The sequence below is a fragment of the Oreochromis niloticus genome, linkage group LG9 (assembly GCF_001858045.2).
Source record: "Oreochromis niloticus isolate F11D_XX linkage group LG9, O_niloticus_UMD_NMBU, whole genome shotgun sequence".
Classification (NCBI taxonomy): Eukaryota; Metazoa; Chordata; class Actinopteri; order Cichliformes; family Cichlidae; genus Oreochromis; species Oreochromis niloticus.
The window spans coordinates 10928919-10952642 of NC_031974.2; the positions used below are offsets into that span (position 1 = coordinate 10928919).

The following is a 23724-nucleotide window of genomic DNA, read 5'->3' on the forward strand; positions in this document are numbered from 1 at the left end:
CTGGAGTTGAGTGCACTGTTACTTTGTAGCTTGTACACTTCCAGTGTCTTTTATGATGCATTATCTCCTTCCGGCAACTCATACACTGCTGCTGATTTATTGTGTAGTAAACTGGATCAGCTATAGATGGGCTGTTGTCAAATATCCGATTGAGCTTTGTTTTACCAATAATTGATCATACTTACTGTGTGAGCTGATAAAGCTAAAGTTGGCAGGAGTGCAGTTGTAATACTACAAACGTTAACTTCTTTGCTTTGATTCTCCTCATATTTTGCCTTTCTCTCTGTGTCCACCAGAAATGTGTTGCCAGACTTTGGCAGTGAGGTGATGGCAGAAGCACTGGCACAGCGGGCTCTGGTGAAGCCTGTTTACACCATCCCCATCATTCCTCTGTCCAGCAGTAACCAGTACAGACATCAGGACCACTTGGACATGAAGGACTACAAGAAAGTAAGGACATGTTCATCAGGAATCGTACAAAAAACCCCACATTTCCCTCCTTTCAGCTCTGTCTGTGTGTGTGTTGAAACAGAATGGCAAGCAAACTATGGGAAATTGTATTGACTTTGAATTCGTCCTTTAGTTGAGTCGATTCACTCAAGCTGCTTAATGCTGTACTCCGTATTGACACACTGAGTCATACCAGACCTTGGCATTTTCATTCTGAAAGGGTGCATGGTTCGAAATGACAACTAGGTCTAAATCATTAAAAATAATTTCCCTTATGGACAAGAAACTGCAAATTTGTACTTAAATTTATTATAGTATAACTGTTCTTAACAACAACAACAGGGGCAAATGTTGGACAGTGTTTTACCACAATAAATATCCTGTTTATCCTTTAAATTTAATGAAATAAATCCAAACGTCCCTTTGTTTACATATTATAGTACTTAATTACTTGGCACAGTTGTGACCTCAGTGTCATCAGAACTTCATTAGCTCCAGTGTCCACCAGCTCTCCCCTTGCCCTGCAATGAGACACCCATTTCCCCTTCTTTTATCTTCTGCCTCCTCCTCTTCCCCTTTACCAGCTGGCTGACTTTTTGCTTTTATTTACACACGTTCATTTTCAGTTTAACTCTACCCCTCCTCCCTCGTCACTCCAACCCTTATTTCTTCCATTGATTAGGCACAGCAGTTCTTCACTGTAGCCTCCCTGCCTCTCTGTTTGCTTTGTCCCCAGAGTGTAAGGACTGAATGAAATCCTACTAATCCTAGCAGAAGTTGGACTGTGTTCAGACAGGGAGGGGTTGTCCCACTGGGGAAGTTGTGGGGTGAAAGGTGGCACGGGGTAGATTTAGGAGGGAGGGGGAGGACAGCCATCTGGCTAGGCAGCGGCATCTGGCACGTGCCGCCATCTGCATATCAATGCCTCTCTTTACTTGCTGTTGTTTCTGCACACACTCTAGGCGCCTGTGCGTAGACCACCAACACTCAATTACTGCCAGCAGTATTGTGTCGCGTATGAAAAAGTGTTCTTGATTACACAGACTGCAGTATAAACGTGTTTTCATTTCCTTTCTCTCTTCACAGCCCGAGAAGACAGAGGCAGTTCGAACCAAAAGGAAATATGAAAAGAAACCCAAAATCCTGCCTCTGTCAGCGCCTCAACATTCAGGGCCCTCTGTGTTCAATCCCAAGGACCTTAACCAGTATGATTTCCCCAGCTCAGATGAAGAACCATTCTCACAGGTAACATTTGGTTCCAGCCCTCCTGTTGTGATGCGATTTCAGTGGGATTTTTACAGAGACTAATATTACACATGAACAAACATGGAACAGAAGTTGAAAGCAGTGTGACCTAGCTGATATTGTGTGTTCCATCTGTAAAAACCATGTTTGGCTAGTAATACATTTATTGTCCCTTTAGGAGGGCGTGAATTGAAGTCCCTAGCTTTTCCTTTACTTACTTTTTTTGTGTCATGTAGATCCATTCAGGTTCCTCAGAGGCAGAAGAAGAGAATGACCCAGATGGCTGCTATGCGTTCAGGAGGAAGGCCGGCTGTCAGTACTACGCTGTGAGTGCCCTCCTGTGACTCCTGTGCTTCTATTTATAGTGCCAACAGCAGGCTGGCCAGTCTGGCTGCTCTCTCTTCCACACTCTACTGGACAGAACAATGCAATAATGAAATCACCTGTTTTATTTTCAACTTCTGTTTGTTCTCAGATCTAATTGTTTTTTGTTTGTTTGGGTTTTTTTTTTTTTCTCTCCCCTTTATCTTCCCTCAGTGTCGTCCAGACAAGAGTGGCAGCTGGCCCTGGGTAAGCCCGTTGGATGGTGGGCTCGGTGACCCACGCTTCCGCTACTGTCTGACCTCGCTGAACATCCCAAGGCGCTGCATAGGTTTGTCAAGGCGCCGTGTGGGCAGAGGCGGCAGGTGAGTTCAGTCTGGCTGTTTGTTACAGAGCCTTTGAGGTTCATGCATGCGTTGATCATTTGGGTAAATCAACCTGCCCCACCCCACTCCAACAAAAAAGAAAAACCAGTGTTATTTCTTTAATTATTTTTAGCACTTCATGTCTTGTTGCTGACATAAAGAACAATAAGGGTGACATGAAGGTATTACTATTCATGGTTTTCATGATGTACCAACTTCTCCAAATTCTGGAGATATTATTAAATATGAAATGTGTTTAGGAATTTTGCCAGTATCAAATGGAGCAGAGAAAATTGAGCCAAGTGTTAGCTGTCACTGCCAAGGTTGTTTACCATTCCAACTCTTTGGCAGGTTACCAGCGACCGTTTGGCAGGCACATTTTATTATAAATATCAAGCTGGCAGGTGAAATGAACATGACAGTCCCATTTTAGGATTTACCTGCCACTGTAGCATGTGTTTAGTTTAAAAAACAAAACTTAAATGTGTCCTGCAGCCTTTTCTGATATCTCCTCAGTATTTACACAGACAGTTAAATACACTGAGCTGGGTAGCAGCTTCCTCAGTGCCAGGTGTGAAAGAGACCAAACGGGGGTCACACAGTATCTGGTCCCCGGGCACACATGAGATAAGCAATGTTCTGTTTGTGTCTGCAGTGACCTTATCAACTTCCCCAAGGGAGACTGAAGGATTCCTTTAGCTCTGAATTGAAACATCTTTTCAGTATAATGTACTATGGTAATACCCATGGAAGTGGGTTAAGAATAGTGTGGCTGTGGGGTTCGTAATGTCAGTGACGGTTCATTTGTTTGCCTTTGTTGTTTTGTTTAACAGGATGTCTGTAGGTTGATAAAGGGTTTTTTTGTTCTTTTTAAGATATTTACTAACAAACACTCTTTAAAACAATTTAACACCTTTAAAGTTGGAATGGTCTCAAATGTTTTCATTCACTTTTTAAAATACATCAAAAACACAAAGAACTGATTTGATTATGTTCAGTTTTAATGTGTATTTTAACTGCAAGTTGGTCTTAAACTTCAAATAAAGTGTTATGTAAAAAAAGAAACTCTTAAAGTTAACTAAAACCTGTAAGACATATGTATAAATTGTAGTACTGTGCTACAGTGCATTATGTTTTGTCTTGTTTTCTGACATTTCAAGCACAATTTTAAATATTATAACATCTTAAAATGTCTCTGTATGTTTTTTTTAATAGGGCTAGAACATGGCCTTGCACACTTTGAGTGATAAAGCTGTAGACTTCTAACAGCAGTTGTCTCCTTTTTTTGCTAAATTTTACCCAGCTGAACCTATGAAGTAATAAGCTAGACTTGTGTCATTACAAAAGTATTCTATTTTTCTCATGAAATAGCCTGCTATATGAGGTCCTCTCCATTGAACATTTTTGTTATTTGAATGGTAAACAGGGAAATGCTTCACTCAGTGCAGTCATTATCGTAGGACCTTGATGTTGTGCTGTTAATGACTAAAGCATGTTTTTCATGTAAACAGACCTTTAATGACTGGTAGTAAAAAGCTCACGTAACATGTTGATGTTTTAGGATCTTGTTGGACAGAGCGCACACAGATGTAGACAACATCTGCCAGAGCCTGGACTCTGACCCAGAGCCCGAACCACTCGCCTCACCACTTCCAAGCTCTCCGCTCCACAACTCCAACGCCAGTACCTCAGAAACCAATACCTCGGACCCAACCAGCTCCTCCCACCTTCCCCCATCTTCATCACCCCTGTCGTCATTAAAACCGAAGGACCTCAGCCAGATTCTTTTGAACATTAAATCTTGCCGCTGGAGGCACTTCAGACCACGGACGCTATCTCATCACCCTTTGGGTGGAGATTTGTCACGCAGAGGATTTAGGGATTTTAGTCGGACTGTGTCGGGACTAAACCGAACCCTGTCTGGAGGAGCCAGCGCCCAGAATCGCATTGGGCCAGCCACCACTCCTGTAAATGGTAAGTCACTTGTTTGTTCTGCCATGCTGGTTATTGTTTTTTAAGGGTTGGTGTACATTACTCGGTCACAAGTGTCCCTACGCATGCAGTTAAATAACATTAGTTGTCTACATGTCTATAAAAAAGTATACTGAAAGGCTTAAATCACAAATGTGGGTCTCTCTGGGCAGCCTGTTTTCACTTTGTTTATTGTCATAGCTCTGAGTGGAAGATGGTAAAACACTGAATTGTGTGTTCGAAGAAATTGGTTCATCTGAGTAAAATATAAATTTGTAAGTTATTTAAACAATCTTTAATTGGAAATAGGTCAGCACATAAAATGTACAGGCAAATTCTGTTTTCGGAAATGTGTTGCTGGCTTCAAATTTTTTTTAAAAACAGTAAAATGTTGGTTTTGGAGCCTTGGTACCACTGAGCATCACCTCATCTTTAAACAGTGCTTGCTTGGAGAGCGCTGAAATGAGAAAACCAATTCTTCTAGTTTTGAAAGCAGAGTGTTATCAAATACTGGTGTAGATACAGTGCTATGCTGTTGTCCAACTTCATTACTGAAATTTTGGGCTGTGGAATAATAAAAGATCTCATGGGCCATTCAGTGTCCAGTTTTTATGCAGACAGAGTTTTCCTTTTAAACCCTAGTCTGGCTTAAAATGAACTAGGGCCTATTGGAGACTGCTGTACCTGTATGCATTGTTTTTCTTTGCATGGTAAACATTTCAGTTGCATTTAGTGATCCACTGTGTTCACTGACAGTGGTTTTCAGAGAGGTCCAGGAATTGATTTTTTTTTTACTACAGAACCTGCATTAGTTTCCTGCTTTGGCTGCTGCATCCAGAGATTTTTTTTGGGGGGGGTGTGCATTACACAATTTTGTTTTTGATTTTTGTTTGTTTGTTTTGTTTTGGGGGGGTTTTGCCAATGATCAAACTTTTTTTTTAAAGTGTTTTAAAGTTTTACACTATGTCCCAACAGTTCTATAAACACATTCTGTGCTCAAAAGAAGTTTATTATGGCATCGGGAGTGTGCAGCCACTGTTAGCTCCATGTCAAAACTATAAACACATCATTTTGTATTACACACACTTGCAGGAAGAAATACAGTTTTGTTTTCAGTTAATTTTACAGCTGCTTTAATTATGGGTGTTCAGCCATCTTCTAAGAATCTGGAGACTTGTTTGGAGTGAGGCTTGTAGAGCACCCCGCTGTACTTCATGATTGTGTCTTATCGTTTCTAGATTTTGTCAGTTTTCAGCTCATCTTGTGTTTACAAAAACACATCCTGCAAAATTGTTTTTCTGGGTTGCACTTGGAGCAGTGCAGTTAAGTTTATCCACGCATAATGCAGCAATAATGCTGTTAGTTGGCATTTATTTTGTCATGTGAGCTGTGCAACATTTTGTGATGAGGCACCTTAAAGGTAGATTGCTCTGCTCATGCCTAGTAAAATCACAAACTTTCTACTTTCGTTCCCCCTTTCCATTTCATACATAAACTGGTATGTTCCCCTGGCTTTGGGGATTTACTTAGAACATGGCTTTTTATAAACAGATTTGTGATATCCTGTGAAGTGAATCAATGCTGGAGATAGGAAAACAGGGTGATGATTTCAGAGGCTGGGTAACAATTTAAAGAGGATGTGAATTTATCAGAAGCCTGGCTTGACTTGGTTTACGCTTATTTGTTTGACAGTACTGGCAAGTTAAAGAGGAAACTTATTGATTTTGTTGTGTAATGACAGAAATTAAGCACAGATGGAAGCCAGTTTTTCCTCCATGTCTTCTCAACATTTCGTCTGCCTTTACAAAAAAGGAAAGAAATGCGACTGCCAGGTTACTTATTCACTATCACCAGTTCACTGTTTTGCTGTTCAGCCCTCACAGCTCCTGACAGTGCTTACATCTGTAAGGGATGCTGTAAAAGAGTACGGTCAACTCGGTCAGATACTCCACCTCTTTCTGTGATGGGACATTTTAGATAAGCAGCATGTAAAGTTTAGTCAGCTGAAAGCTGTGAGGAGCAGTGCAGTCCTCCAATACTTTGGTGTAGGAAATAAGTGGTTGTCTGGCAGCTGTGTCAGAGTGAGCTGACATGTAAGTAGGGCTGGGCGATATATCGAGTTTTTTTAAAAATATCGATATATTTTTATACGAGATATAAGATGTGACAATATCCTTTATATCGATATAGTCTATGTTACGTTATAATTATACTTGTGGAGCTGCAAGTTTGCCTCTCTTTCGTCCACTTTTGTCTTTACGCAACGTTACTCGGCCTCGCCTCTCTCCTTCACTGAACACAACTCCCCCTCCTCCCCCATCGCTTCACCTGCAGGCAGCGACAAGATGGACACGGCAAATCTCCGTTAACGAGTTACTGGGCATCGCCCCGTGCGTGGGGCTGGATGCCGTCAATGTGTTAACGAGCTAACCACGCTAACGCTATGCAGCCCACAGGGGCTGCACAGCCTAAAATCCTTTCATTTTCTCAAAAGTTGACAGTGCGCCTTATGTATGAATTATGGTTGTGCTTGATGACCGCGAACCGATTTTTATGTGGTACACGGCGCTCAGCAATACGTCAAAAAATGTTTTAGTACGACTTTGGTAAGCTATGGAGCTGCACCGCTTGATGGATTGTCAGAGCATTACAGCTACCGAGGAGCCTCGCGGAGTAATACGTACTGTGCTTCAACGTAATATTTACTGTACTGTGTGTATATAAGGACCATAAATGGCACCTGTTAAGAGACATGGTTACGAAGCGGATTTCAAACTCCAGGCTGTCAGTCACGCAGTAGAACTTGGGAATAGAGCAGCTGCGAAATCTGTCTGTCTTTGTTATTATGCTCAGCATCTGTTAGTTTACATTTTGACTGCACAATTGTGAGCTCTTTGTTATGCACAAAAACAACATTGTTTTATTTTATTTATGGAGCATTATTATTTAATAAATGCTCATAATTTGAGTAATTTTTTCATGTACATCTACGCTGTATGTTAATAAAAGTGCCTGTGTGACATCTGGGACACAGCTTTGACTAAGAACTCTCTTTTTGTTCTTTATGGCTTTAAAAAAATATATCGAGATATATATCTTATATCGCCATCCAGCTAATAAATATCGAGATATGAATTTTGGGTCATATCGCCCAGCCCTACATGTAAGCATTTAGCCCAAGCAGATTTGTTCATACATTAAGCGTCATACATTGCAAAAAATCCTCAGTTTAAGAGGAGACACAAATTCAAGCGGCTTGTGTGCTCATATTGTCGGTCACAAGCCTGGATAAATGGGAGTGTTGCGTCAGAAAGGGCATCCAGTGTAAAATCTGTGCCAAACTAAACATGTGGATCCATCTACTGTGGCTGCCCCTTAGTAAATAAAGAAAGCAGCTGAAAGTACCTTCTGTTTTCAGCAAAAGAGATGAAATGCATTATTGATTTTTTTTTTTTTTTTTTTTTTTTTAAGAACCAAATTTCTTTATATTTTAAATATAGTTTTAATTAAAAATAAGTCTGGTATCCACTGCAGGGTGTAGCCTCCCTCACCCTGTGACTGGGATAGGCTCCAGCTTCTTTGTGACCCTGAGTAGGTAGGATGAGTGGTTAAGGGGGAGTGAAATAAATAAATGGATTAAATTCAGATGTTGGGGAGGTGGGGCGCGCAAGGTTATCTGGTAAGGAGCTGGTTCCTGACCAAGCAAGGGCGTGAGGGCACCTGTTAGTCTAGCTGATCTATGAATCATTTTATTGACCCAAAATTAACTAAATAGTTGAGTTAGGGTTTTCAGAGAGGAGCAAAGACACACTACTTTATATGACAAATTTCCTAAAAAGCAAGTAGTGAAAATTTATACCAAAATTTCGGATTTTTTTTTTCTTTTTTTAATTATTCAAAAACAAAATCTTATTTTTAATTAAAATGTCTTTTTTGCCCAGCCTTTGCTGCCACCTTTGAAAAGCTTGAAATGAAATGATGTTGATTGTATGCATGTCCACAGCATGGCGTCATGAGGTGGCAGTCATTTAATTGGACTGCCTGTAATTGGTGGATATCTGAGAAGCTATTTAGCTCTCAGATCTCAGCATATTTAGATTTAGGAATTTCATGTTCTCCGCAGTGTTGCCAGAAAAAATTGATTCTAGCTGGGAGTGAAGATTTCTCTATTGCGTCTTTTGGTTTTAGATCTCTAAAATCAGAAATTATGGTTTGTAGTCAAATTTTATCAATACTGTAAACTACATTTTCTTGGGGGTTTTGTCTTCTCTTATTAAGCATTTGAGCTAATTTTTTCAAATCATTGAGCCATAGTTTAAACCTGGATAGAGATGTTGCTGTTTATAATGCAGTATAATACAAACTATGTATGAAAACATGAAATATGTCCCTGTTTGCTATTGTTATTCTTGTCCTAGCTTGACACCTTCTCGGTCACAGTGCAGTGTTGTACACTGTTGAGCTCTCCAACATGTGCAAGCTCACGAAGTGGCCATAAGCCCTGCTAGCATGAACCTTATATCACTGTGCATATACAGGTTTGAAATGTACAGTCATGCCCCCGGAGCATAAACCATTGTGTGACTGTGTTTGAGAGGCCTTCAAACTGGTCTTTCTAGCTCGTTATACATTTTTCTGTACTTTGCACCCTGTGGCAACACGCCTACACCAACCAAACCTTTGGATCTTGCTCTCTAAAAGCCCCCCCAAAGGAACTACATTTATATACATCTACAGAAAGCCAAGTCGTGTCTGTAACTGCTTGTATTAACAATCATTCTTGAATGATTTTGAAATAAATAAATGCTGCATGTATTTGTAATTTATTTTATATTCATCCACCACGCCGGACCAGCAGATCGGGTTTACGAGCCGCCTACATTTTTCCTTTTGTCTGCTAAAAAGGCGGGAGTAGCTTGAATTCTAACAATATGGAATCATGTTTTAGTTACTTTATATAACATTATTAATAAAGTATCTAAAGGCTTTTATTTAATGTAGTAAACTAAACACTATTTCCCTCTTTTGAGATCCCTGCAGGCTATCAGCAGCCAAAGAAATCAACCAGATTAAAAAATGACGCTAAACCCAACATCTGCTTAGAAATGTTTTCGTTTCAGCTTGTTCTTACTTCGACGCCTTCTATGTAAAACAAAGTGTTGGTCGTTGGAAGCAGCTGAAAAGATCAGTTTTCTTCATCTTTAAGCATGTTGATAAAGGGCCGTTATTGGCGGTCCCTTTTTCTGACTGATGCTAGACATTTCAGAGCTTTAATCAGGGACTTTAAGAGAAACCACAGTCTTTAAATACAACTGTGGTATCCTGTTAAATTAACCATCTATTTAACTTTACAAATGAACTGATGGCTTTTGCTGCCTATCACCTATAGTTAGCTTTTTTAAAATTTGCCTTGTCTCCTTGCTGCTATCATAACGGTAGAAAACGGCTAATATGGCTCCCTTATTTGCACAAAGGTTGACAGAGCACATTGATCCACATGTTTAATTTGTCACTGATTTTTATGCCAGATGAGCTTGCTGTCACAGCTCTCCCAATTACCTGAGCCTTTAACAGGCACCAGGAGTACACTAGCTTGTGACTCCCAGAAGCTGGGTGTGTTACTGTTGGGTAGCTGCTAAAAGTGGCTACCTTTTAATGTATGCACCAGCCAGGGTTAACATTATGGATTACTGTTCATTACTTAAAAGGAGTTGAAACAGGAGGAGTAGTGACCTCTTGTGTTGTTCAGCATTGTAAAGGTGAACTACTGCAGTTGCTAGTGAAGGGGGACTGTGTGCCTGCCTGTTGGCAGCAGTGTTAGCTGAAGTTGTGTGTAAGCTGGAGGAGGCAAAGACAGCACTGTTGGTATCAATACTGTCACAAATGAGTAAATAATCCAATAATAAGCATTTTCAGGATCAATTATTATCTGGGAATTGATTTAACCATAATCTGCTTGCTGACAGCTTGAGCATAAACCACACCCTTAACAGTCCTGCAGTCTTTACTGCTGTGTAGAAGCCAATCGGGCTCAACCTTATATGCTAATAATGTTGAGGCCTGCACCACCAGCATCACTTTCCTGCTGTTTTGCACACTGCTAAGCAAAGCTGCTATCTCCCAGTAACTTCAAATACTTCATTAACATGAAAATACTGAATACAAGAAATAATCCTCATTAGTAAGTGTTGCTTCAGCCAGTTTGCTTCACAAGTAAATTTGTAACTGCGATTGGAGGAGAAACGGTCACAGGTGGCCAATCAGTTCGCTCAATAAATTCTTTGCTGTCACATGGCCATGGGTTATGTGGAACCCTGTTTAAATGGGCTCAAACTTATTAGTGACTATTATCTTGTTTCAAAATTTTTCCAAATTTGAAATTCATGATTTCTGTGCAAAACATTAGAATTTCTTGTATCACTTTGATGTATACTGTACCTGTAATTGCATGTGATAACTGGGATGGGGAAAATGAGTACAGTGATGTAACCTTTCAATTCCTCTTTTGATGGGGGTGTCAGCCCTTAATTCCAAGGAATGCTTAAGCGAAAAAGCACATTGCCACATCCTGTTTTTCACCCTTGCCTTTTATTTCACACACAGTGTTCACGGCTGAGCAGTACCAGCAGCACCAGGAGCAGCTGGCCCTCATGCAGAAACAGCAGCTGGAGCAGAGCGAACAGCAGCAGCAACAAGCCAACATTGTTCCTACAACTACCAACACACAGGTCAGTGTAGACAGACACTAACACCCTTTCTATACCTTTTTATTGTAGTAGACGCAGGTAGCCATCCAGTGTTATGAAGGCAACGGGATTAGGAGGTGGTGGTATTACCACAGAAGTGTAATATTCTGGCCAGAATTGCTGGGATGATTCTCAACACTTGTGTCATTCTCTGCAACCAAGTGGCACATTTAAAATGTGCTTTTCTGGCCAAGTAGTCAGAGTAAATGAGCCAGACTTCTCCCACTGATTTACAGCTGAAGGTCACTTCCCTCATCCTTAGGAAATGGGACACATCCTCATTCCCACGAGCAGCATTAATGCCCCTAGCTGCTTTGGCAGCATAAGTGCTGAGCTCAGTTGTTTCAGCAGTTTCATACATTTTAACACAGGAGTCAAGCTTTTGGCACAGACCCACGTTTTTTTTTTTTTTTTCTCTACGTGTATCTGGTTTCCAGGCGCTCATATCCAAGACATTAGACCAGGCCAGCGCCCAGTTTGCTGCTTCAGCCCTCGTCACCACGGATCAGCTGCTGGCTTGTAAGTCCAAAGAGGACCCAGTACCAGTAGTCACGAGTGGAGTCAATGGGATCCTCCCAAGTGCAGGTGAGTGACTGAAACATGTAGTCGCAATGTGCATTTATCTGTATGTTAAAATGAGCATGAGCCAAAGATCTTAGGGACAATTTCCAGGATACATAATAGTTGGAGAGACCAATTTAAAATAATATGTTTAGGGCTCAGTTTTTGGAAATACTTGGTTTAGATTGTGCATTCATGTCACCTCAGAGGCTGGGGAGGAAAAACAAGCCCAAAAAAGGCAAACGACAACAACAACAAAAAATAACGCTGCCAACAGCCTCACAATTACCATAGTGTTGCATCAGCACCTCTGACGGTGTCAACAAACCTAACATAAGCTTCAGAGAGATGGAAGTTATTGCAGCACTGTTGGTTAGGATTGCATTAGATTGTGCAGGTGCACCTCTGATCTAAAATGGTATTTTGTCATTGCACAGGGAACTTTATAGCTCCAGGTTTGTGTGCCTGCCTGACCACATTAGCTGTTATCATTTGCATTCATGAGACCTTTTCTTCATCCACCAGGTGTTTTCAAAGGTTTGCACCTATCCAGCACAACAGCAGCCCATCACCAGACCAACCAGACGACGCACACTACCACCACCGCAGCCCCCACTTTCCTCCAACCTTCCTCCAACTCGGCCACCCCTTCGCCCGCAAATGCCGTCCCCACCTCCCTCAACTCCAACCCCGGCGCTCATGCAGCAGCGGCACTGGGGCTCCTGGGGTGCAGCGCTGCCAGTGCCACCCCTGCCACCACTCAGGTCCTCCTCGGGAACAACATCTGTCTGGGCGTGCCGTCGGCCGCCAGCCTGGCTGCACGCCACATCCCCCGGACCCTTGGCAATGTGCCACCCTCTGCCTTAAAGCTGTCCACCACCACCAACTTGCAGATGCCCAAAGTATCTGGAGCAACATCCATGGACATGAGCTCCAGGTGAGGCTTTGCTCAGCATTTCTAATGTGTGGCAGGTAAATATAAGTTATTTTTTTTTACTAATCTTTATTGTTAAGCTTAAGTGAACTGGGATAATGCTGAGTAAGCATGAAATTGCTAAGTTCCGTTATATGTGATGTACTTATGCAGTGCCCTATAAGAAGCATTGGACAAATGTCCCACATAACACGCAGGCCTCCATAAAGAAAGATACACTTGTTGAAGATGATCACTGTGTGAGATTGTGGCAGTCATGTATGGGTGTGGGTTGCTGTCATGTGTAAACGGAAAACTGAGGCCAAAAAAAAATCAATTAAAATACAACCACATCCAGCTATCTTTATGAGAACCATTTTTAGTTTTGTGATTAAATTTAGTCAAAGTTCAGCGTCTTTTTTCACAAAATTTCAAAACCCTGATTAAGTGCTAACACTTGAAGAAAAGAAGGTTTAGGTCAGGGCAGTGGCTCTCGAGCTTTTTTGCCATGCTCTGCTTCAGAAGCAAAACATTTTTACGTCCCACCCCAACAAATTATTTCCTCACTCAAGCTGCGTTTTATCTACCCCCCAAAAAAAACAACAACAAAAAAACCTCAGTGCAGTAGTATGTCATGTTTAATTCCCCAAGAAATTTTTCTCCATTCAATTTTTTGTCATCCCCCATCTGTTGGTGCCTCAAAGCTTGAGAACTCCTGGGTTAGGGTAAGGGTTTATCTCAACATGCTCATGCTCAGTTCTTTTTAGCCCCCATGAAAGAGGTTTTGACTTTCCATTCAGGGGAATATAATTTTGTTCAGGACGTGAAGTGACATTAACAGGCTCCTTACCTTAACTGCATATTGACTAATGAGGCTTGCATGTGTCCAGTCATCCCCAATACCCAAGAAAATACCAGTGTTTCCCCAGTCAGTGCTGGGGAAACACTGGTAACAGAGCCCAGAGAATCTTTAGCCAAAATATGAGAATTGCTGATCTAAATATGATCAGACAGACAGCTGGACAGAGACTTCTTGAAATATTAGGCAGATTTGGCACTCAGAGGTTGCATATTGGTTCAATCTGAGTAAAACTCGCTGCTGATCACTACATAGATGACAGTTGGTTACTTTTGTAATATCAGTCAGCAGTATTCGTTGCTTCAGCTCAAAACCCAAGTCAGAGTTACAATTTCTTAAATCTTTTTTCCCCCCTGTTGTTTATTGGCATAGTTGCCACATCACTTCCCTCCGTCCTGCCTGTACACACCCTTTCAGAGTTCAAGGTTTTCAGCATCATTACTCTTTGCAGCATTGCTTTCTGTTAGTTTTGTTGTTGTTGTTGTTGTTTTGACTGACTTCACACTGTCACGATCTTTAATTAGTTTACAGCAGAACCAAAGCTGCCCAGACACAACATAAACCTACCTGAATTGAAGAAACATAAACATGCATAGAGGAAGAGATATTTTGAGATGTATTCATTCAGTCATCACATATTACACAGACTGTACAAAACAACTCACAAGAGACTTTATTGTAAGATTGTCAGTGTTGCAGAACTCTCAGATTAACTTTTATATCATGTTTGTTTCGAGATAAGCGCTAAAGCTTTTGCATTACGAGACACAATCCCTGGTTTAAGTAGTCAGCTGGACCTGGCAGATATGACCAAAATAACTGCCAGCAAGCCACAAGCGACACATAAAGTCTGTGAGAGAAAAGTTTGAAGAACAGCAGGGATTAATGTTTTTTTTGTCTCCACAGGGAAAATCACGATGAAGAGAAGCCAGCACTGAACAATATAGCAGACAACACAGTGGCCATGGAGGTGACGTAGTAGTGGTGCAGCGAAGAGTCCGCTCTTTAGGTGCTGTGCATCGTAGCATCGGGAATGCAAAAGGGACGGCAGGACTCGGACTCGCAGACGGGACGTGTGGCCGCGGCCGCTCGCTTGCAATTCTCATCTCTCTCATACTTTTTAAACCTTTTTTTTTCTTCCCTTTTGGTTTTTTTGTTACTGTTAAAAGTAAAATATTGACACCTGTAAATTATGAATATGGCAAAGTTAGTATCTGTACAGTAACTACATATTTGTAATATCCTCCCCACCACCCAGTGTATATATACTACTTGAATACAGAACTGTCCATTTGTGATGTTTTGCACTTGGGAGTCAAAGGAAAAAAAAAAGTGAGCCAAGTAACTTGTGGCGAGTGTGAGAGACGTGCGAGTTGTATAGAGAAGAGTTTTATTACATCATGTGCATGGTGCGGAGCCTGCTGTTTTTATCTATTTATTGTGCTGTGTTTACAGTTTCTTTGTTTTGTTTTTTTTTTAATTTTTTTTTTGTTTATTTTTTTTGTTTTGTTTTGTTTTTTTTATTTGTACACTGTACCTTTGTTGGTTCCTGTGCTGTAGTAAATGTTAGGTAGCTACGGACTCCTGGGTATTTTTGTATATTGTGAACACAAAGCAGGTCTCACCCCCCCTTACAAACACACACATATACACACATACACACACAGATTTATTTTGGTTCCCCGTGCTTCTCTCTGTGGATCGTGTTAAAATCAGTGGTGACATACATACAGACCTGGAGGCCAGGAGAAGTGGGCGGAGGAGGTGGTTGAAGAGGAGGTGGTGTGGTTCCCTCATGGAGAGGCACTCCTCTCTTCAGGGGGCTTCCATTAACATTATCCCAATTACAAGTAACAAAACAGGGATGAAGTCTCTTCCCAGAAGCTTCTGCCGCTTCTGATTTAAGCACTATTGTATTTTCTTTCTTTCTTTGAAGGTTTTGATGAATATCAATGCTGCTTTTATATTTTATTTGTTCTTTATGGGATTGTCCTTCATTTTCATGCAAGCGGAGTCCCCCGTTTTTATATTTGTTTTATCCCACAAACATTTTTATGTAAAAGAAAATCAGTTATTTTTGTATTTTTTTTTTTTTTCTCTCTTGTGGTAAACTTGATTGTAAGCTCTTTGTTATTTTGAAAGACTTCATTCTTTTGTTTGTTTGTGACTTGTTCATGCATAGGTGATAAGGGAGGTGAATGGACAGTAATCGCTGTACGTGTTTCATCATTCCAGTTTTTAATAACAAAAAAATGCTAATGAAGGGGCAGAGAGTTGTGAGAAAGCATCAGTTCTCTCCTCTCTTCCTCTTTTTCTTCAAGTTCTTTTTTTGTTTATTTCTTTTTTTCTTTGTTTGTTTGTTTTTCTTTGAAAAAAGAATCTCCAGACGGCTGCAAGGCCAAAAACCACAAGTATTGGGTGCCTTCCTTTGGGGAATTTTATGTTCTCTCTTCTATGAAGAGTTAGGCACAAAGGCAGCATTACTTAGTAGTGCTTCTCGTCTTTGTCAGAATCTGAATGCCCAGTCCAATGGCAGGATATATCCTTGAGGTTTACTTGTCCCACCTGGAGGCTGAAAAGACTAAAAAAATGTGACAAAACTCTCACTAAAATAAGACAATAAAGCCCAGGGCATTAAATGTGATTTGTTCCGACCCTTCTTTTATATTTCTGTGTCTGTGTGGGTATTTTCAAGGTTGCCAAACTGTACAGATAATACAAGTGAGGTTAACTTGGGTTTATCTGCGAGTTTACTTGTACATGGTCAGAAATGTAAGGGGTATACTTAGGCACCCACTATCAGGTCAAAAAAAATTGTGACACTGAATTCCTCAAGCAGTTTCACTGGTATTTACATCAGAAGTCTTACCGAACTGTATGTGTAAATTACACATATATGAATGTCAGAAATAATGTAGGCTATTAGTTTGATATTTAAGCTCTGGCTATATGAGACAGCCACGCCAGTGTTTTACCCATGTTTTAAATAAAGTCTTTGGGTTAAAATTTAAGTCAAATTACTAAAACTGACTTGGATCTTTCAAAAGTACTTAGTACTCTGTTGCATGTAAGGAAAGATTGAAAGCTCTCACAAGTGTGATTCTTTACATTTTAGTTGTGAGATGGAGTACTGGGTACCCCCCAAAAAAGCAGTGCCCTTAATTTCTTTTTTTCTTTGTGGTTATTAGTTGGCTTAAACAAATTCTGAAGGTTTTTCAAAGTTTTTCTGTGGACGTTGGCTACTTTTTCACTCATTTCAGTCCAGTTTTTGTACTTGAGGGATTTTGTTTGTTTGTTTTGCAAAGCTATTTAATGCAAACCTATGAATCATGACCATAAAAAGGCACCTAAGTGAAAGGATGAACCAGTGACTACATAAAAGAACCAGTTTTAGATTGTAATCCTTAGCCTGCCAGTAACAAAGTGCCTGTCACAAAACACATGATTTGTTCCCATTTCAGTGTAAAGGCCAACACAGGCACAAAATAGCATTTCTGCACCAACAAGGCCATTCCTGAAGAACTATTAGCCAAAAATTCATTATAACTTAGCAGTCCAGTGTGACCTTAAAAGATTGGAGGAAAGTAGACAGTTGGAGGACAAAAGAAGTGTCAGGGGTTAAAAAAAAATAAGCTCTGCTGATGAACAATATCTAAAACTGATGTCTTTAAGAAACGGGTGGGGGGGCAGGGCAGCAAAGACCTGACACAGATCTGACAGATGCATGAGGCCCTTCAGTTGATCCATCTATTGTTCACTGAAGCCTCATCAGAAATTGTCTTGGTGGATTGCAACCTTAAATCAAAGATCTAGTTTAGCCTGCCCAGGACAGCAGCACCAGGGCAGGGGCCAGGCCTTGGTTAAAGAGGCTAAACTGATCTGCCTTCTAAAAGGCCCACCAACCAGGGGCTCTGAGAGTTTGGTGCCTTGTGGTTGGGTGGCAGTCAAGGGGCAAAGATCCTTGCGGTTGACTCTTCAGCTTCCAAAACTAGCTTGAGGTACATGGCATTGACTCCTCCTAGGTGATGTTATTCATGCATGTCCTTCAAGGAGGAGGTCCTGGGGCAGACTGAGGAATCACGAGAGAGATCCATATCTTTTAGCTAGCTTTTAAAAACTCCCCCGGATGCGTTGAAAGAGGTGCCTGGACTGCTGCCTCCTCTACCCAAACCCGGATCAATGGTAGAAAAGAGATGGATGGATAAATCATCGGGCCTGCTGAGTGGTAATTATCCAAGCTGAGCTCCAGCTTTGTTTGGTAAATTATATGAAACGGGGACATCTTAACACAGCTGTATATCACTAACTGATAGTGATCCACCATCCTTTCCAATTATGGTCCCTTCTAACTGAAAAAAAGGGTTCAAAATGCTAAACTTGAGACATCTGGGAGACACCATCTCTGTTTTTAAGATTTTTTTTTAATAAAGCTTATATCCTGGCAGTTAACTGCAGGTTTCTTCCTGTTAAAGAGGAGTTCGTCTTCCCCACTGTCACCAAGTGCTTCTGTTGGGGTTCTCTCTCTAATATCATAGACTCTATAAAGACCACTTAAATGACTTGCTGTGAACTGGCAGTATATAAATAAAACTGAATTGAAAAGCTTCAAAATAGTAGTTCACAAAGCAGTGGGTGATAACACAGTGGCTATGTCCTTGTTTTATATCATCTATGGTGGGTCACTTTGCAGCATGGTCTCTAGTTACCTTTGTGCAGAGCATATCTAGCTGTTTCCTGTTTTCATGCTAAGCTGATACCTCAGCCACACATTTAATCTTCTCATCTAACCTTTAGCAAGAAGGCAAAGAAGGGGAAATATCACCTTCAAATCTCACCAAAGAAATAAGAATACATCTCGCTGGTGCAGAAACGAAAACTGTCTGCAGCAGCTTCAGTCGACTCAGCGCCCCTTCCTTTATTTACAGTTGGCTCTTTATCAGCGTTCGAGCATGAATAAAACAACACAAATCCAGCGTAGAAACTCAGCAGTGTAGATATCTCTTTCTCATCACGGGCCAAATTACTCCCAAGTTTTTCAATTTAGCTGCGCTGGAGCGCTGCCAGCATTATTCAGTCACAGATTACTCAGTTGCGGAATTGAAATCATTCAACAGTGAGACAACTGGCCCAGTGCACAATATGCAAGGTGGGCGTTAACCCCGCCACATTTCTCCTCATTACTACAGCAAGCATTTTTTTTTCTTCTTGGTTTCTTGTGATGCAGACTTGAAATAAAGTTGTTTTTCTCATCAGGTCTGAAATAAATCACCAGTGTCATCAGGGGGTGAATAGCTGCAACTGTAGCTCATATCTTGATTTTTTTCCCCATTAAATTCACTGCACACCCCCCACAACCACCACCACCACCCCATGGTGACTTATGTGCACCAGTCTGCAGCTGCTTTTTCAGGAGTAATTTAGTATTTAAGGGAGTAAACCATGTGCAAGGTGACCATTTTTTGTTTTGTTTTGTTTTTTACAGAGGGTTGAGTAATTCATCTTCTCACGCTGCATTCTCAGAAGTTTCAAATTTACAGTTTCCTCACACATTTTGTTTTCTGCCAAATTCCTCTACAGTCATAGCACATCATGGGCAAGTGAGATCTGAAGGGGTGATTGGCGTCACAGTGCTGACAGCACTTTGCAGCTGTTGGCCACCCCTGGATCAGATATCCCCATCAGGGTGCAGGGCCGGGCCTGCTAACACTGCTCACACTTTTTCTGTCTCCCAGCAGACAACAGGTGTAAAGCCGGAGGCAGGGGTTCATGTGGTGGTGACTGACGGTCTGGCTCTGTGAAAGGTGACCCCACTTTCCAAGTAACCGAGAGCACAAAATGACACGCACGCCTAATTACTAGCAGGAACGAGGATGTCAGGATTTGAATCCTCAGTTTAACAACCAAGCAGCGTTAGATGTGGGGAGTTTGTTTTCCCCGCTCTGTGGTGGTTAAAAATACTGATCCCAGTGCTGTGAGCCTCTCTTCTCGCTGCAGTTTCTTGAACCGCGGCTGAAGTGCTCAGACCCTCTGAAGATTAAATGACTCACACAGGCTGTGGACGGCAAAGTGCAGCAAAGTACAAGAGCTGTCTTTCTAACAGTGGTTCAGAGGAACTAGAGTGTGAAGAGCTGCGTGTGGACGCTCTTAACCACACAAGAGATGGTTTCATTCTGAATGCTGTGAACCTTAGACTGAGCACCTCTGCAGCACTAAAGAAACCGCTTCACTGACTTCATCATTATTACCCATGCTAGAAAAGGCGGCCAGAGTCTTCTCCATATATAAATCTTATGTTATTTATTTTACAGTTTGATGGTGGTTATATGGTTACAGACAGTTTCTACATTTCTAAAACAACATATTTAGGCTATTTCCATCTTTCTGCATTCATCCATTAATTGCTTTCTGTATTTACAGTACTGTGCAATAGTCTCAAACTACACATCATTGCTTTGTATTTTGGTAGGGAGATGGGGAATAGGTGCTGTGATCTTTTAAAATGTGCAAGCATATGTAGAAAGACAGAATATAATACTTAAACAGAGTTTGCACAATTTAAAAAAAACTTGAAAATCAGTATTTGGTGTAACCACCTTTATTATTCAACACAGCCTGAACTGTCTTAGGTATGTTTTCTTGTAATTTCCTTAAGTAGTCTTAAGGAATAGTTCTCCATACGTTTTGAAAGACATTCAAAGCTCTTCTTTAGATGTTGGCTGCCTTTTATTCCATTTTCTCTCAAGTTGATTCAACATGTCTTCAATCATTTTCGTCTTCTGTCAGGTGCCTCCTTTAGGGGTCAGAACAGTGGATCATCTGCCTCCATCCAGACCAACTGTCTGCATGTCCTCCTTCACTACAACCACGAATCTTCTCTGAGGTCTTCCTCTGCACGTGTCCGAACCATCTCAACCTTGCCACTCATTCTTTTTCAACTTGAGCTGGACCTCTGATGTTCTCATTTCTAATCTTGTTCATCCTGGTCACTCCCAAAGAAAATCTTAACATTATCAGCTCCATTTCCTCCTAGAACATTACAGCTTTCACCGGATTACCATGCTTCAACTAGGCATTAATAGCAGAGCCAGCTGTAACTGATCAGTGTCCATCAGGCCTCACCTGACTGCTAACCAGTGAGTGTTTGTGCCCTTGCTAACTTTGAAGTATTTCAATGGAACGAGCTGGGAAATAATATGAGCTGGTGAACAAGCCATCTAAAACCTTTATGCTTCGGTTTTGGTGAGTGAAATTCTCCACCCAGAAGTTCAAAGATTGTTTTTTAATAAAGCCAACATTGCGAGGCCTAGGTCCATCTTTTTACTGTCTGTGGTGTCATGCTGCAGCAAGACCATGACAGGATATTGTGGCTATCTGTTTTGAGAATTTTGGTACAATGTAAATGATACTGTTCCAACATCTAACTTTACATTAAAGAAGCGCTTCACACTGCTGCTTTTGCTTTTGCTCCTGTCAAACTGTGAACCTTTGACTGCACCTGATTTTCAGTTTCCATGAACAGGTTGAAATGTGAGAGAGAGGTTGTATTTGGTTGCTCTTCAGGCCTGAAAAGCCAAGGAAGATTTAAAGAAAATTGTAAAAGACCTTTCACGGTGCTTTGCTCGAGTCGGAGAAAAGAAGCTACCCTCAAACACACACACTCATGCAGACACTACATGCCTCCACAGCCTATACTGCAATCTCTTGTTTCATGCCAGTGGCACAAAGGTCTACAATCACTGCGCCATTCAGGCTCCCTCAGCGTCAATAAAGTCTTGTCTGAATTCGTTCTCGTATCAAACCACAGAGGCTGTATGCTAATATTATCCCTCAGACAGACTTCTTGTTCCAGTGTTTGGCTCGGGCTTAGTGTTTCGCTGTGCCAGGAATGAGCTGCCACTTTGATGACACATTAAAATATTCCAACACGAGAACAGAGAAATCCATCTCCCCACTGAGTGCTGCCACTCGCAGAAAGGCAAATGCATTGTTGAAGGTGACTGTGGGGGAATGTTAATGAGAGATGGGCTTGTTAGTTTTCTTCCATTATGAATCCAGGGGACTTAGCTTTGAAGGTTGCCTATAGCCGTGTCTGTGTTGTTCTCTGTCTGATAAAAATTTGAAACGGTATTGATCCGACCACAGGAGTGGCTTTTTAGATGGAAGGAAAAACCAGATGAAAGTGGCTTGAATGGAAGTTTTTAACACTATGGATGCTGGCTTTGTATCGTGTTTGAAGTTTATCTACAATCGCATGTTCAGCCTTTGAAATTCAACCTTGTTGTGTGGCGAGGCAGTATGAGTATTAAACCAGGGGCATGGGCTTTTAATTATATTTTCCTAGAGAAAATAAATAGTGATAACTGAGAAAAAGCAGTTTTACAGCTTTAAAGCACAAGTGAGTTAACAGCTGAAGACAAGTTCAAGTAATCTTTAGCGTTGCTTTAGTTGTTAAACTCAAGTCCGAACCAAGTCTGAAGTAAAATGCAGGAAGAAATGCAACTTGTTAATGTTTCTAATAGCTGTGTTTCAAAATGTTAAGCCCATGTCAAGTTTTAAGTCTAAGTTAACAGAGCTAGAATAATTTCAGACAAGTTTTTCAGCCTGAACTCTCTTAGGTGAGTTTTCTTGTAATTTCGTTAACCAGTCTCAAGTTCATGACTGATCAAGTTCCAATGTCCATTCTATCGAAGTATGCTTTTACTGCACTGGGAGAGTTATTTCATGCGGAAAAATTAAGCTTTCCCAATCAGATGCTTTACAGATAACTTGTATTGCATGGTAGATCATATTCTGATGGTACACTTCTTCTTTTGACAAGATCCCCAACACCACTGGCTGAAATGGAGCCCCAAACAATCTGTTTTACAGATGGTTATAGAAACTCGCTGTTGTACCTGTTTCCTGATCTTTATACATTTGGAAGACAACTTGCACCAAAACTTTCAAATTTGGATTCATCACTTTATAAGACCTGTTGCCAGTTCAGTTAAGCTCTTGTGTAGTTTGGCATACATCAGGCTTTTCTCCCTGTTTCTCCTCCTTAAGAAAAGCCAGCCTTCCACTGAGACTAGATCTGATGAGGCTTCAATAAAAACTTGATGGATCACCTGAATGTTCTGTGCATCTTGCATGTCCTGTACCAGGTCTTTGCTGGATTTTGATCCTGTTTCTTAAAGACATGACTTTATATGGTTTATCTGATATGATCATTTATATGGTTTATCTGGGGGTTTTTTTTGGCATGACACTTCTTTTGTTCTCTACTTGTTCAGTTTTGTCAAATCATTTCAGAACACACTGCACACCATGCTGAGAGTTTTCAGCCAATAACTCTTTGGGAATGACCTTGTTGGTGCAAAAATGCTATTTTATGCCTGTCAAACTGTGTTATCTTTGGCATTTTTCATGGATTCAAATAAAGAAACTGGAACAAATTGTGTGTTCCTCTCACGGACTGCTAGTAACAAAGTGCCTAAAGACTAAATCTTTGCTAAACTGTGTTTTGTGTGGATACAACACCGGTTCATTCCTTGAGATCGTTTTCTTAATTTCTCAATTGAGTCAAAGGTCATTGTTAAGTTGCTTAACAAACAAACAAAAATATTCCTCTGAAAATGGTCTTTGCCATGGTTATTTCTCCCATTATAACCATTAAATTTTATTTCAATTGTACAGTTTCTGGTTGCCACATTGTTGCTGACCCTTATGTCAGGTCTGCCTGACAGAAACAGGTCTTAGTGTTAGACAAGTACTGAGTACTTAAATCTGAAGTAATTTGAGGCCTAAAGTTTGAAGGGATGCAAACAGTTTTCCATTAACTACCCTTTAACAGTGTTGCATAGCCTTGAACATTCCATATTGAATTAATCACTGCACTGTTGATTGAATTTTTTTTAAGGTCAGGTCAAATCTCATTGTTGTTAAGTCTTTATAAAATCTTTCAGAGGTCCAAATTAACATTGATGAGAACCTCAGCTCTAGCATAAGCCCAGCTCTAATCCTTGGCAATCACAGTGTGTGATTTTCTTTTGTATTTTTAAAATAGTTTTCTCAAGTCTTGGCAATCAGGGAACAAGGAAAAAATAATCAATCTAACTGATGCATATCGAAAAGTATTCACATTTCTTACTAGGGTTAGTGTTGTCATCTGTGACGTAGACCTCAGAGGGTTGAGATAGAAGAGTATGAACAAGTCTCAAAACCACGTTTTTATTTTAAAGTTAAACTGAACTAAACTCTCTGCTCTACTTTCACATTTGATTTTTAGTGATCTGTGTCGGGCAACCGTGCAAA

General features: G+C 40.8%; 1 protein-coding gene across 4 annotated transcripts in view; it reads left to right on the forward strand.

Annotated features, from left to right (window-relative positions):
- The window catches only part of LOC100694393 (enhancer of polycomb homolog 1), a 33967-nt gene extending 17892 nt beyond the window's left edge, over nucleotides 1-16075 (forward strand). For 3 of the 4 annotated variants that reach the window (XM_005449094.4, XM_005449095.4, XM_005449093.4), the window contains 9 exons: nucleotides 297-450; nucleotides 1537-1695; nucleotides 1932-2021; nucleotides 2233-2381; nucleotides 3943-4355; nucleotides 10956-11080; nucleotides 11536-11683; nucleotides 12185-12596; nucleotides 14338-16075. In XM_005449094.4, coding sequence (XP_005449151.1) covers nucleotides 297-450; nucleotides 1537-1695; nucleotides 1932-2021; nucleotides 2233-2381; nucleotides 3943-4355; nucleotides 10956-11080; nucleotides 11536-11683; nucleotides 12185-12596; nucleotides 14338-14410 — 1723 coding nt within the window. In that variant the 3' untranslated portion in view covers nucleotides 14411-16075. Of the gene's footprint in view, nucleotides 1-296; nucleotides 451-1536; nucleotides 1696-1931; nucleotides 2022-2232; nucleotides 2382-3942; nucleotides 4356-10955; nucleotides 11081-11535; nucleotides 11684-12184; nucleotides 12632-14337 lie in introns of all 4 variants that reach the window. The other variant, XM_013277479.3, reaches the window with a different exon arrangement.
- The last annotated feature ends 7649 nt before the right edge of the window (nucleotides 16076-23724 follow it).